Raw genomic sequence first — 14636 nt, 5'->3', positions numbered from 1 at the left:
GGTGTCTCTTGCCCATTCTGACTGTAATGCTCTTTGAGTGGATTGGTTCTTTTTGGATATTTTGTAATTCTGTGTTGTGAGCTCAACTTTAGAAAGGAATTGTTCTCTGCAGCTTGGGTAAAAGGTGTATAGCCTTCCTGAAAGACAAATTCATCCACTCATTCCTTCATTCATTCTTCTTTTGCTATCCCCTCCCTCCCTGCCTCCCTTACTTCATTCTATCCATTATTCTCAGTGGTGACCCAAGACTTCGTAACGTGTGGGCACCATAGGTAGCAAGTCAGAATGAAGCACAGGCCAGGATCATACAAGCCTGGAGACATGATTCCTTCTGTACACATTCAGGCCGGGACAGACAGGCTTCCCTGTTGTCTCCTGTGCCCATGGGAAGATGCTTTTCCAGCATATCTGTGAGTGCCTGGCTTTCTACAGGAGGTTAGGCCCTAGCAACCTTTCTCTAGTGAGCAGAACCCTCGTTTCACAGTGCTGCGCCTGAGTTAAATCCATAGTCAGTTCATTCTGTATACATATATGGAAATATCAAGCAGAACTACCTTATTATGTATAATTGAAGTGTTGTAACAATTTTTTTCTTTTTGAAAAAGAACAATGACTGTTTTGCCAACACTCGTACCTCCCATTTCCCAACCAGAGCAGCTGCAGAAATAGCACCCGAGCTTCCGATTTTCAGTTCTCTTTTCATGTAGGGGCTGTAGGGATCGCCCTTGTATCTTGCCATCTCAGCTGAAAAGGGTTTTTAATATTTCTTACCCAGTTGTTTTATGGAGAAGGGGTTTGGGTTATTGTAGTTTGCCAGATGGCTGGAAGCAGAAGTGTTCTTTGGTTTCTTATCCAGCACACACCCACCTTTTCCAGCTGCAGGAAGTTCAAAGTTCTTTTTAGGGTAGGAAGCTGTAAGGGGTAGAGTGCTGATATTCTGACCCTGCCACCGTGGTCCATTGACTACTAAAAGAAAGAGCACCAGGGACTTAGGAGGGCTGCATCATTTAGTCAACCGTGTGTCGTTTGAGGTTGCCCTAATCTACTGGGACAAGACAGTCACTACCATTCATTAGCAACATTACAGCATTTTTAAAAAACTATTCACAACAAAACATATACTACTGAGAAAACATTGAGGGCTTCATCAGCCAGCGCGTGTTATTCGCTCAGTGATGGAGTCTTAGGTTTGTAACAGCCCGGATGTTGGCATTCTGTTTTCTGCAGACTGTTTCTGGGGTCTGACTTCATCACTGGGAGCACTCCCACCAAAGATCAGCCCAAGTCCACGGCCAGTGGGAGCTCCGGTGAGAGCATGGACTCAGTCAGCGTGTCGTCCTGTGAGTCAAACCACTCAGAGGCCGAGGAGGGTTCCATCACACCCATGGACACACCCGATGAACCTCAGAAGAAGGTTTGTGCCAACCCTTTCCACAGGTCTCATTCCTGTTGCAGCCTCCAGTGTGCCGTTTGCCATGTGAAGAAGGCCTGTTCCCAGGTTCTCCAGAAGGTGTCCAAAACAGTTCCTTCTGGGGAACCATTCCTTGGAGAAACAGCTACAAAGTACTAAGGAGGTACTAACAAATGACTTGTTCATTTGTCCCTCAAAACATTTTTATGCCCATATCACAGTGCACCAAAGGATTATGGCCCATACCACACTCACATCGCACAGGAAAGCACTCTAAAACTCAGTGACTTAAAATGATCACCGTGTTTCTTGGGGACTGGCTGCTTTGGGCTTGGCTGTGCACCACAGGTTTAACCCAAGCCTGCTTCGCTTATCAGCCATTTATTTGGAGTAATGGGCTTTCCAGAACATCCTCTTAAGCATGCCAAAAAGTATGAAGAAGAGGGGAAGAAGCCCCACCCTATAAGCACACAGGGAGAGCCTTTCCTTGGTCATACCTACCAGCATTGCATTGCTTAAAGCAGCCATGTGGTCCAAGCCAACATAAATAACTGAAGCAGGAGATATGATCCACCATCAGTGGGAGGAACACGGAACAAATCATAGGGCAAAGGGCACAGTTTGCGGCAGGGCGAGGCACTGATAATGATGATACAGTCTAACACAGCAGAAATAGATGCAAGCTGTAAGCACAGCTAAAGAGGCCCTCGTACAGTCCATTTTTTTTTTCACAACTGCACAAAACAACAAGAGAAAATGTCTATGTTAGTCTACTTTCTGGTCAAGGAGCTTGGCTCAGAGAGGTCAACTCTGCTGTGACTAGAACCCACAGCATTTTGGGGGAGGGTTTTGGCCACCGAATTTGCTCTGTCATGGCTTCTGGCCTCCTCGTTGGGGCTCACATCAATGAGGAAGAATACGGGTGACAGGCCTCTCACTTTCTTTATATCTGCTTCCCTGTGGAGGGGTACGGCTTTCCATAGCGGTCACCAGGAAGAACATCTCTCTGAGACCCCTCAAAGGGGTTTCGTCACAGAGTCACCAATCCAAGAGATTCACTTTAGGATTCACCTGGTAGAGGTGACTCAGCTGCTGTTAGAGTCCTCCCCTTTTTGCCGCTAATTGAGCAGATACAATCCTTCATGTTTCATATGTTGAAGGAAAAAGCCCAAAGACAGCTAACATCTGGCTATTGTCCCCCAAAATCATCTTTCCTGAACCAGGACTCTTGACATACTCCATGACTTGACATCAGTTGGATCAAAATCTAGGATGAAGGGGCAAGGGAGATGGCTCAGTGGTAAAGCACTTGTCACACAAATGTGGGGGCTGAGTTCAGATCCTCCACAACACACAAAGCCAGACACACGTGTGCCCTTAGAATCCCAGCACTACACAGCAAGCGGGGAGGCAGAGACAGCCCCTTGGAAGTTTGCAGGTCAGCCAGCTTGGTGCATGGACAGAATGGTCAACAGCCTCTCTCAGACAAGGCGAAAGGCAAGACCAACTGACACCGAGCTTGTTCTCTCACCTCTGCACATGTGCCCTGGCATGAGCATACCTGCACTCACACATAAACACATGTGGGCGCACACCTGCACTCACACACATAAACACACACATGCATCTACATCTCTCTCTCTCTCTCTCACACACACACACACAGATTTTTAAATATCTAGAGTGAGGTCTCACTCATTCACTTTTTCAGGGTCTAATGTTGGATGGGTCCTGTACTCTGCTGGTAAATGTCGTAGGAAAGTGACCATGGCTGTGCCACCCACACATCTCTGAGGGATTTCCATCCCTGCCCAGGAAGGAGAGGGAATCACCCAACCTGTTGGCACCAAGGTGGAACAAGCCCACACCATCCTTCTGAAAGCATGAAGGTCAGGGCTGCGGATGTAGCTCAGCGGTAGGGTGCATCCCTCGTGTGAACAAAGCCTTGGCTTCCATCCCCAGCAGCATGCCCAGACACACACACACACACACACACACACACACACACACACACACACACAGTGTCTTTGAAATCATGCAGATGCTGCTGTTTCCACAACTCTTATGTTTCTTATGTGACTCGTCTCTTTCATAGGTTGTGTTTATATATTTCCAGATGAATGTTTCCCAGAGCCAGTTTCCACAGACTTAAAGATGACTGTGTGACATGGGTGCATATAGTTTCTAAGTGGCAAAATCCTTGTGTGTCACCCAGGAAATCCCATAGCTGTGCAGGGCCCGGATGTCTTCCACAGTCCTAACCTGGGGTTCTGGGATGAAGTCCCCTCTGGCAGACTCCACGTGGTCTCTCTCTTCCCTGTGAGGTTGTTTTCTTTAAAAGTAAAGTGTAATTTGCATTCCTCTTTCTTTGTTCTCCTTATAATCATTTATAAACATTTGTTTTTGTGCCCTCTCCTTACCACTCAAATTCTTCCCAGGAATGTGGGGGCCCATCAGATATTCTCTTTGTAACTCATGTAACCTAAACACCCTTAATGCTTTATCATCTCAACCATAAATGTTGCTAGAATTGTGGGAAGTCCAAGGGAAAAGGGAAGGTAAAAATGAAAAAACTCAACCAATGTTTGGAAAACGGATCTTCTTGCAAGCAAAATTATGCTAGTAAAATGATCCATTCTGAGTAAGTGCTCAAGTTGAGTCACTTGGGAACAGAAAGAACAATTCCAAGCAACAGCAACATATAGCCAAGCTATCTTATGATAGTCCACTGTAGATACTGCATATCGGAACTGGCATTGCAGCTGGCTGACTCTAACGGGACACTCATGCTGTGGAGCTGTCTTTAACAAGAATGCCATAGGAAGAAGCAGCCCCCAAGAAGTTAAAGATAATATGGTCCCTACTTTTTAGAAGCCACATTGTCAGAAAACCAAGTTTCTTAATCTGTTTCTGTAGAAGGGCAGATACATATAGAAGAATTAATATTGAGTTTTAATGACTTCTAGAATATTCTATTCTAGAATATTTTAGAGGACTATTATAATTCAGCTAACCTCATTCCAAATATTTTATACACACACACAATTTTCTATAACTATTGGCATTTGAACAGTTTGATTTAATGGTTTTGTGTCGGGAATACATCCTGGTGAGTTTTAAGCATCTCTTTGTCTGCTAACTAATATTGGATGCATCTTAAATATTTGATACTCAGAGAAGCACATTAACTGCAGCCCACACATCTCTCAAATGACCTTGGTGTAGATCATGAAAGTGAATGTTGCTGGTCCTACCGGCAAATATGAAAAGTTGTTAGAGCTACTCAAAGGCTGTGTCTTTTAGGCAAGTGACTTGATTTCGCTGAATTGGGATATGATGCAGTTTTTGTACACACCCCCTCCCCGTAAGACAGCTCTGAGATCTAAGTGGGAAAGACAAATGAAAGGTCATTATCAGTCTACAGTACCTAACGTATCAAGGACGTCAGCTAACTCATTGAAGCACAGTTTGATGAATGCTGCCCCTTGCTGTGTGCTTGCTGGGTGGACACCATGGCAAAGGGGGCAGGGCATGCTGCTGGTAGAAGTGAGGCTGGATGGGTGAACCGGGACACAGTGCTCTATCTGGGCCTCAGGCCTCTGTTGGCAAAGGGGTCAGGTGACCTCTAGGGCCATCCCAGCAGAACTACATAAGCTGTATTCCTTATCTTAAAAGCTTTTAAGCACGAACATTTATCTCCTACTACAAAATCTGGATGTGAAGTAGTCAGGACGGAATGTTCTTCATAGCCTTAGTGGCGAGAATTAGTAAGCTCTTGTAAGGAAGGCTTCCAGGAATCTGTGCAGTGACTTCCCCCGTCCATATGGTCTGTATAATCTGGTATCTGCTGCCATCTCCTGGTTGACTTTCATATGGACAACTAAAAACAGCAAGTCAAAGAACCACTGTGCCATTCCTGGATTTAGAGTGATTAACTCCCACTGAATCACAGACAGTCACATGAGCCCATGGTCTGTGTGTCGGGAAGAGAGAGAGAGGGAGAAGGTGAGAGAGACAAGAGAGGAGACCCATGAGATATTGAGGAAGAACCTCCCTTACAGACCATGGGCTCATGTGATCAACCAAAGTTGCTAAGTCTCCATATCTACTTGTGTTTTAAAATTGCGAGGCATGCCTGGTCCAGGTTCTAATGGTTCTATTTTCTTTGCGGGGGTCGTTAACTTTTTCAGCTCTCCGAGTCCTCCTCCTCATGTTCCTCGATTCATTCCATGGACACGAACTCCTCAGGGATGTCGTCCCTAATCAACCCCTTGTCGTCCCCTCCCACCTGCACCAACAACCCTAAGATCCACAAGCGCTCCGTCTCCGTGACCTCCATCACTTCCACAGCACTGCCTCCCGTTTACAATCAGCAGAACGAAGACACCTGCATCATCCGCATCAGCGTAGAAGACAACAACGGCAACATGTACAAGAGCATCATGGTAAGGGTCCCCCTGCCCGGGAGGCTCTCCACGGAAGAGCCCACGCACACCCCGTCAGTCAGTGCGCAAACCGGCACCCTGAGTGCACGCGCTGATCATACTTGTCTGTGCGTGCACACAAAACCAGCATGAAAAAGAGCAACTTCCTCCCAGGCGCAGATCAACGGTCTGATGGCGCAGACACAGTAAGGTTTGCCATCCTAAGACCTGTTTAGCCTGTTCATCCAGGTTGGTGTGCATTTCGTGATGCTCAGTGCGGGTGACTATGGGACAGTAGTCGAGGGAGGATGCCATTGATCCACGCCCTTCCTTGGAACTCTTCCCATGTTGGGCTAAACGAACATGCCTTTTCAGTAGCGTAGCCCTTGATGACTGAGTTTCCTCCTTTGACCATTTGGACCAAGCCTAGCTCCTGAAGTAGATGAATACCACTGAAGTGCAGTTTGGGTCAGTAAGTTAACTATGCTTAGTAAGTAAATGGGACTGAGTCTTATATGTTTCCTTCCTTCCTTCCTTCCTTCCTTCCTTCCTTCCTTCCTTCCTTCCTTCCTTCCTTCCATTCTTTCTTTCTTTCCTTTCCTGCATTAGAGTAGGAAAACTCTAAAGCTACTTTAAATGATGGTAGTTCTTCTGGAGTAGATACAAGGTCTCTCACCTTGACCATGTGAGGTCTTGTGGGAGATGACTAAATTCCTTAGTCTACAGGGCCTAGCCTGCACTTACTAAATCTTTTCTATAGCCAAGTCTACAGTAAATTCCAAGTCTGCCTTCACTGTCATCATTTGCCTCCAAGCTTAAGGCCTGGGCGTGCCATAAGTGGTGAGAAGGCATTGTCTTTGACATTCCAGAAAAACAGACAAACAAACAAACAAACAAACCTTTGCTGAGACATTCAACGAATACAGTAATTATTGAGCATGCGTTGTTACTAGTTATTTTTCCTGGGCTTTGAGACTAGGAGAATGAATAAGACTCACTGATTGTTGAAGAAATTTTAGTAGAAGAGAGATTATGTATAATTTACATATATATAACATATGTTTATAATCTAGTGTGGTGATATGCTAATGGAAGCCAGACCAGAGTGGAAATGATCCGATAGCCTCCCCGGGGGACTTTGTGTTAATTCTACAGGCAGTCAGGTCTCAGGTAGAAGAGTAGCTTCTTATTAGAAGAGAAGTTGTCCTGTGGAGGCCTGCTGCCAGTGGTGGGAGGGTGCACTGTGAGTGAGAAGAAAGCTAGGAAGCTGCTCTTTCATGCAGAGGACGATAAGAGCTTGAATGATGATCCTGTGGCTGGAGATGATATGCAAATCGTCTTATGAGGTATTACTGTAAAAGCCATTCATCCTATTATCAGCCTTTGGGTAACTGTTGGGAGGGCATGGAAGAGGGAGGATTCCTAAGGAAGAGGGAGGATTAGGGGCCATCTGGTGGCCTTGTGGCTGTGACTGTCCAGTGAGATATGAACGACTGGAGGAGGTTTCCGGGTCTGTAAGTTGGGACATCCAAATGACATTGTTTAACAGATTGCCAGAAACACACGTGCCACGGCGCTGGTGTCGGAGTCCAATAGTGCACATCCTTCAGCCCCGTGGGCTGGGAATGGGTGTGGGATGATCAGCCAGTCGTAAAGGAATAGCTGGCAAAAACACCCAGGTGGTCAGCAGTCGTTGTGGTTTTGGCACCGTCTACTCAGGTGCTTCTGGTACATATGCCAGCCGGACAGCAGTGGCCACCGACATGACCACGGGGTCTCAGAATCACAGGACAGAGTCAGGCACACGTATGCTGTGTGCCATGCCCATGGCGGTGGGCTCTGCTGTCAGGGGAAAACAGCTCATCTGGGGGGATCTCGGATCGAATGCGCTGTCCCGCAGTGTGTTGGGAGGGTAGAAACGACATGACTCCCCAGAGTATTCCGTCCTTGGGATAGGGACTGCCTTTGGGAGAATGGTCCCCTTCGCTGTTCCCTCCTGGGACCCTTTCTATTGCAGAGTGAAGCCTGGAGCTTTCTCTGCTGTTGACACTAGTTCTAATTATTAGTTCTTCTGTGTGGCTTTTATCCTCCAGAATACCAAACACCCGAGGGAAGCCCTCGCTCTAAATAGGAAGCCTTGATTTCTGAGCTGAAATCACGTCTCTCTCTCTCAGCCTCACGTTTATGCCATAAGTGTCCTTCCTCGACACCATTACACTACCAGTCCACTTTGATTCTGTTTGGGGGTAATTTCCTGTATATTATCAAAAATCTATTTTTTTTCCTCCTTTAAAATTCTGTGCGCACCAATCCTTTCCTTGTAAGTATATAAGCCAGATGTTTTGGTGATAGGCAAATTCACATGGCCTTTATTGCTGTTTATTGAATCATAAACACCATTTGCTGCCCAGGTCAGAGGGAGGTGCCTAGGCCCTGGAGGAAATCAGGCTGTGTGTGTGTGTGTGTGTATGTGTGTGCACACGTGCTTGCACACAAAGCCCCAGAAAGCACGTTTTCTCACCTCTTGGTGAGAAAAATCTGAGTTTTCATTCACTTCTTTAGTCTTTAAAGCTATCTATCCCTCAAGATATGGCTTGTAGACAGCTGTCTTTCATGCCACCTGAGCTCAAAATCAACTAGCAGGCTGGGATAAAGGAAACAAGGCTTGGGCATGACCAGCTCCTTTGTGCTCTGATTAGAAACGGATTTTTATTGGCCTGTGGCTTACGTACAGTCACAGGGCTTAATGCCCAGTTGTTTGAGTTTTAAAAGTCTTTGTATCTGTCTGTCCACCACCTCAAATTGAATGAAACCACAACCGAAACTCCCACCGGTCTGCCAATCAGTGCCCTTTGACCTTGAGGCTAGTGTTCTAACAGATGCGGGCTTTTATGTTTTAATGCCATCCTTTACATCTGGTTTCTTTCACTCAGCATATTTGTGAGATTCATCTCTGTGGTCGCAGGTGTCAGCTCTCCTTTAGTGGCTCAGAAGTCCTTTTGTGCACACGGGTTTTCATTTCCCTTAGCAAGTGGTTTGCTGGGTCATCGAGTCTCTTGCATTTTTTCAGAATTGCTCAGTGGACAGACTTGAAGCCATTTCTTCCTATTGGCTGTCAACTAGTGTCATAGCATTACCCTGATACGTCTAGATCACACTGGCCCAGGACTCATAGTTCCTTACATTTTTCATAGCTCCCTCGCGTATATTCTCTTATTGGGAGCTGAATTAGTGTAGGCAATTGCCATAGGCAATGTGCCTTTTTCCTGTTTTAGTGTGGGGGAGGCACTGTGATCACCACCTGCCATCTTTTGGCGACTCAGACAGAAACAGCACGAACACTCAGGAGTCCTGGTCCTTGTCCGGTTCTTACGCCACCCACTCCGCCCTTCTTTGAGAAGTATGCACCACACAAGACCACAAAGCTTGGGAAACACGCACCAAGTCTGTCTCAGAACCCGTCCGTTGTCTTTGCAGTTGACAAGCCAAGATAAGACCCCTGCTGTGATCCAGAGAGCGATGATGAAGCACAATCTGGACTCCGACCCAGCCGAGGAGTATGAGCTGGTTCAGGTCATCTCAGAGGACAAAGGTGGGCATGTTCTCCTTGTGGGCCAGGTGCCAGCAGCATGCACATTTTGGATCCTAGCTATGTGGGGCTGGGGGACATATGCACATATCTGTGTGAGTGTGCAGGTGTGTGTGTAAGTGTGTGCTGGAGCAAGGGTGTTGGCCAGCAAACCCAAGCAATCTTCCCGTCCCTTCCCCTGACAAGGGGGGCGCTCGTGCTTGCTTTTATCCATTGAGCCACCTCTCACGCCCCCTGGTGGCAGTTTTTAAACATGCAAGCGCAACAAGCTATACATCCCCCTATTGTAGAATCAGTGTCTGAAGCTGCTCCCCAGCCCCTAACTCTTTTGTTTGTTGTTGTTTCTAGGCTTTTCTATATAATTCCTCTCACCAATTGTTTGTGCTCGCCACGAGAAGTACGTTTTTATGAGCAGTCTGTGTGTCAGGAGTGGGAAGCAGACGGAACCTCTTGGTGTCTGGGCAGGGGGTCACACACACCTTTTATTTGACATTGTGATTGCTAGTCCTTGGTGACCCGGAAGCACTCATGTCAGAATTTCAGAGTTGTAGGTTTCGTTGTTGTTTCTGTTTGTTTTGTTTTTTAATTTTGGAACTAGACCTACAGATAGTTATAGGTGCTGTGAATTGAACCCAGGTCCTCTGGAAAAGCAGCCAATGTTCTTTAAGCCATCTTCCAGCCCCAAATACAGCATTTTTTTTTTAATTGTAGGTTCTGGGAATTAAACTCAGGTTCTTATGCCTATAAAGCCAGGTGGCGCCATCTCCTGACGCTCAGTTATAATATTTAAATTCAGTTGCAGTTAAAATTCTAAATCTAAAAAGTGTTGGATTCTAACACGTGGCCTACAGACCAGTGCACAGGGAGCAAGTGGATCTGAAGATCCAGTGGCTCAAAGAGTGAACGCTGGGCCCAGCCGTGCCCACCAGCTGAGTGGTCTCGACAAATCTCCCCCTGCCCCCCCAACATGCACACACAGGGCAATTATGCAATCAGTATGAATAATGTACCGGCGAGAGCTTTGCAGAAATGCTGCGTGCTCTGCAGATGGGAATAGTGTTATGGTGGCCCCTCGGCAGGTGAGCAGGAGTGAGAAGACACTCCGGGTGTTAGCCCTGATGGCACACTTGGACTTCATGTACCGGTCTTAGAGAGCCTGACCATCTTGGGCTAGCTGTGGGAGCCCAGTGTGAAGAATTCACCAGAAGCTTACTTCATGCAGATGTGCAGAAAATAAAACAACTTTGCTTTGACACAATTTGATTTCCCGCTGGTGACAGCAATGCTTGTTTATAAATTGCAGGTGTTTAGCTGGGCCTCACTGAAGTTGAATATAATTTAAAAATTAGTGGCCTAGGCACACGCTGTCATAGATGGATACCATTTAGTGCTGAGAGGCAAACTCTGGGAAAAGCAGTGACTCAAAAGGAATAAATCATGGGGTTGACTCAGAATTATGTCAAAAATATTTTAACTGAATCCAAGTAAAGATGTCTGGAAAATGCCGTAGGCCTTGTTTAGATCATTGGACGTCTTTAGACCGTGGGAGCCCATGTGTGCCCATGCGTGCGCTGGGGTGGCAGGAGGCTAGCAGGAGCTGGGAAGCCTGGGTTCTCGTTCCAGCTCTGCGGTCCTGGGACTGTCCTCTTGGTGCCCCTCCCTTCAGGCTTTCTTGACGCTTTAACATTCTACATCTGACCGGTCAGTCCACGGGAGGAAGTCTGACACTTTGTGCTCAGCTTCAGGTAGGGATTAAGATTTGGGGCTCACACACGAGGCGGTGTCCGCACGGCCTGGTTCAGATTATAGTCAGGAAGCAGATTTCCATCCAGGCCTTGCCTGGCGCCAGTCAGTGGTGGGCTGCCCCGCGCGGACTGACCCGCCGCTGTGTCCTTGTCTTTCGCAGAGCTGGTGATCCCGGACTCCGCCAACGTCTTTTATGCCATGAACAGCCAAGGGAACTTCGATTTCATTTTACGCAGAAAGAACTCGGCGGAGGAGCGGGTGAAGCCGCGCAGTCGCACCAGCCTGACGTTGCCCAGGACGGCTAAGCGGGGCTGCTGGAGTAACAGGCACAGCAAGATCACCCTCTGAAAGGGACAGAAGGGGGCCGAGGGCGGCTGTGGTGACTTCAGCCAGCACCAGGGGTTGAGGATCATTGGTGACGCCAACAGATATTTATTGAGTCCAGATGTGCACAAAGCACCATGTGGGAAGAGTGGAAGTGAATCTGACATTAAACGGATAATTGATTCACTGAAGTTCTTGGACCTGAGAGTAGAATTCAAAATGATCCCTATTTTAAAAAATATATATATGTATATATACACACCTATCTGTGTGTCTGTGGGTGCGTGGGCAAAATATAGACACACACACATCTCTGTGTGTGTGTGTGTGTGTGTGTGTGTGTGTGTGTGTGTATAGATAGATAAGAGGGACTTTACAGGATATTCTGGACTATGAAAAAAAAACCAATATTTTTGCACAATGGCCTGGGAAGTTGAGGTCACTTTTTACAGGGAACTAGAAAGGACTGAGAACCTAGTCTCATATCTTCCGTGTAAACAGAATCAGACGTTCCAGTACAGAGTGCTCTTCAGCCAGTATTATAAGCGAAAGCTCTATTTTTGTAAAGGGAGAGGGTTGCTTTCTCAGTCACGTGCCACCGGATGAACCAACTGCAGAGGTCGGAGCGGCCACGGCTGCATGAAAGACCACCATGGAAAGGTTTGGATGAGCCAGTGGTCTCAGCCCTCTGCCTGCATCTGCCCGAGCTTCAGAGGCCTGCGTGCCTTGCTGGTCCCCATCACAGTGCCTCTGGAGTCAGCACAAGCTTGTTTCAATTTCTGGAAACTCCGTTGTGTTTCTGCATCCTCTCGTAAAGAACAGACCATAGCCATTACTGCACAAGGAGCCTCGGTCTTCCGTAACTTTTCAGCCAGAGGAGAAAGCGCAGAAGATTGGCGACTTGTTTGGACTCTTCTCTGCCTCAGACTGCCGCTACTCCATTGCCTTTCGGATTGTCTTTTGCATGTAAAAGTGTACGTCCAGAGACTTCTGCCATCTGGAGCCTTGTACCTCTCTCTATGTGCAATTTGTTCCTCAGGTGTAGATTTTCTACTGCGACTGACAACATTTGATCATTCAAGCCCAGGAAAGGTTTCTGAGCAGTGACCTCCCTGTTAATAACCCCTCAGAAAATGTCCCCTGCTGATAACAGCGACTGGTTTCCTTCTTTCCTTTTGTAGCATTCCTGTGCCCACGTCACAGGGAAGGAAAGGGGCCTGTGTATACTGTCTCAGTCCTTTCTCAAAGAGGTGCATCTTTCTGGATAGAAACAGTAATGTGGTAATGCTCTTCCTTTCTCTCCCCCCCACCCCCGTTTGCTCTCCTAGCGTCCCTGTTAAGGGTCATTTTTGTCCATAGTAACACCATCATACTCTTGCTTCTGATCTGAGCTGTGCTGGGATTTGAATGAAAAAGCCATATGTGGGGAGTTGACACTTAAGAAGTGCTTTCAAATTGTTGTCCATCTCCCCTCCCCTCCTTTTTTAACTCTCCAAATACCAGTTTTTGTTCTAAAAAATAAAAGAGAATGAACCTAGAATATGACGCCCAGATTGTAACAGAGAACTTTTTTTTTCTGACCTTGTACTACAGCTTCCAAAGGTTGTGTGGGGCTTATGTTATATAAATAGCCATGTGAATTCAACCAGAAAAACCAGGAGAAGCTCAGAGATTTGTGGAAATGGACAAAAGAGAGAGCCAGGAAGTCACCAGATTCCCTGGGTATTTCTAGGAGACTGGACTTGACCGTGGAGACTAGCTGGGTTTCAACTAGTTGGAAGGCACTTTCTTCTTTTGTTTGTGAATCTTGATGGGTTGGTGCTTCTGTGCAAGGAGGGGAGATGGCAAGGATCACACAGCCATCATAAAGACTGAAGGAGACCTAGCCTCAGCCTGGCTTTCTCAGTGTCCAGATCAAAAAATGCAGAGCTGTTGGCCTGGTTTAGGGTGTGGCTCCCAAGACATACATGCTATGCCCCTGTGCTCACCCTGTGTAATTATACTGTATATGTAGAGCCTAGATTTATATTCTGCAATGTAAAATATATATATATATATTTACCTTTTTAAAAAAAAGACAATGGAAATCCCAAGTGGATAAAACATGGCCTCCTTTATTTAATGCCACTTCAGTTGGTTTAACTTTGCTCCTGAGTGAACAGCTGGCCCTTGTTTCCAGCTGCTCGCACGCTTGTCTTTCTGCATCTCTAGCATCTGTTTACCTTTTGGTTAAACTAATAAACTGGTTTGGGACTTGGTTGGCATGTGCTGCTGGACCCAAGGGGCTTGTATCTGGAGTGTTAATCAGGTGGGTTCTGGGCCCGGGGTTTGCCAGCATTCAGCATCCTTTTCTGAATCAGCTGGCCGGGACAGAGGGACAGCAAGTGGCAGAGGGCTGTCTCCCCTGGTAGAGGTTGTGGGCTTAGAGGAAGAGGCGTGTCTTCAGGACACACCAGGGATGTGTGCTTTGCTCTTGCTTTTCTTAGGAGCCGTGCTGTGGGGCTGCCTATTGTATGTGTGGACCTGGAGCCACGATTCGTGTCCCTGCTGTCTCGCTGAGCTCCTCTCTAACGCAGTGATGGCAGCACCTGGCCAGTTGTGAAACCCTCTGAGAGGCTCCCGAAGCAAGGAGCACCTCTGTGGAACAGGGGACGTCTTCCTGGAAGGCAGCCCATCTCAGCCGACATCACACAGCACACAGTCTCACCATTTTCATGTTGTTGCCCAGAATTATTTTCCAGCAGCTTCCTAAATTGACCCAAGCAGGTGCTTTGAAAGGGAATTGATGGTATGGGCCTGACCATCTCGCGCTTGTGACTAAATTTCAAAACCGTTCTAGAAAATGAGCTCCTCCCACATATATGTGGAAACTGATCTTGGAGACTTTTTGCCTGAAGTCTTTTGCCTTTTAGATCACCTTCTTTGAGTCACTTTCAGGTTCACACAGGAAGGCCAGAGGAGGCTGCTGTGCTGCACAGTGCCCTGACCTTGGCAGCATTCAGGAGTTCGCTGAAACTGTCTTTCTTTACAGATGCCTACAATTCCAGTCTAAGAAGTTAGTTACATTGCTGTTTTCGTTGCTGATTTCCTTGAAAGATGTCTAGAAGGGAATGCTAATGGAACTTATTTATTAAGCTATCCT

At 46.9% G+C, this 14636-nt stretch overlaps 1 protein-coding gene across 4 annotated transcripts in view; it reads left to right on the top strand.

Annotated features, from left to right (window-relative positions):
* Rgl1 (ral guanine nucleotide dissociation stimulator like 1) overlaps positions 1-13775 on the top strand; it is a 257262-nt gene extending 243487 nt beyond the window's left edge. For all 4 annotated transcript variants that reach the window (XM_021632873.2, XM_021632871.2, XM_021632872.2 and 1 more), the window contains 4 exons: positions 1228-1414; positions 5602-5856; positions 9313-9427; positions 11331-13775. In XM_021632873.2, coding sequence (XP_021488548.1) covers positions 1228-1414; positions 5602-5856; positions 9313-9427; positions 11331-11518 — 745 coding nt within the window. In that variant the 3' untranslated portion in view covers positions 11519-13775. The remainder of the gene's footprint in view (positions 1-1227; positions 1415-5601; positions 5857-9312; positions 9428-11330) is intronic.
* Positions 13776-14636: the final 861 nt, after the last annotated feature.

This window comes from Meriones unguiculatus, chromosome 11 (genome assembly GCF_030254825.1).
Source record: "Meriones unguiculatus strain TT.TT164.6M chromosome 11, Bangor_MerUng_6.1, whole genome shotgun sequence".
In the NCBI taxonomy this organism is placed as follows: domain Eukaryota; kingdom Metazoa; phylum Chordata; class Mammalia; order Rodentia; family Muridae; genus Meriones; species Meriones unguiculatus.
Note: the sequence above shows the minus strand (reverse complement) of the source record. Positions and strands in the feature narration are given on the sequence as shown.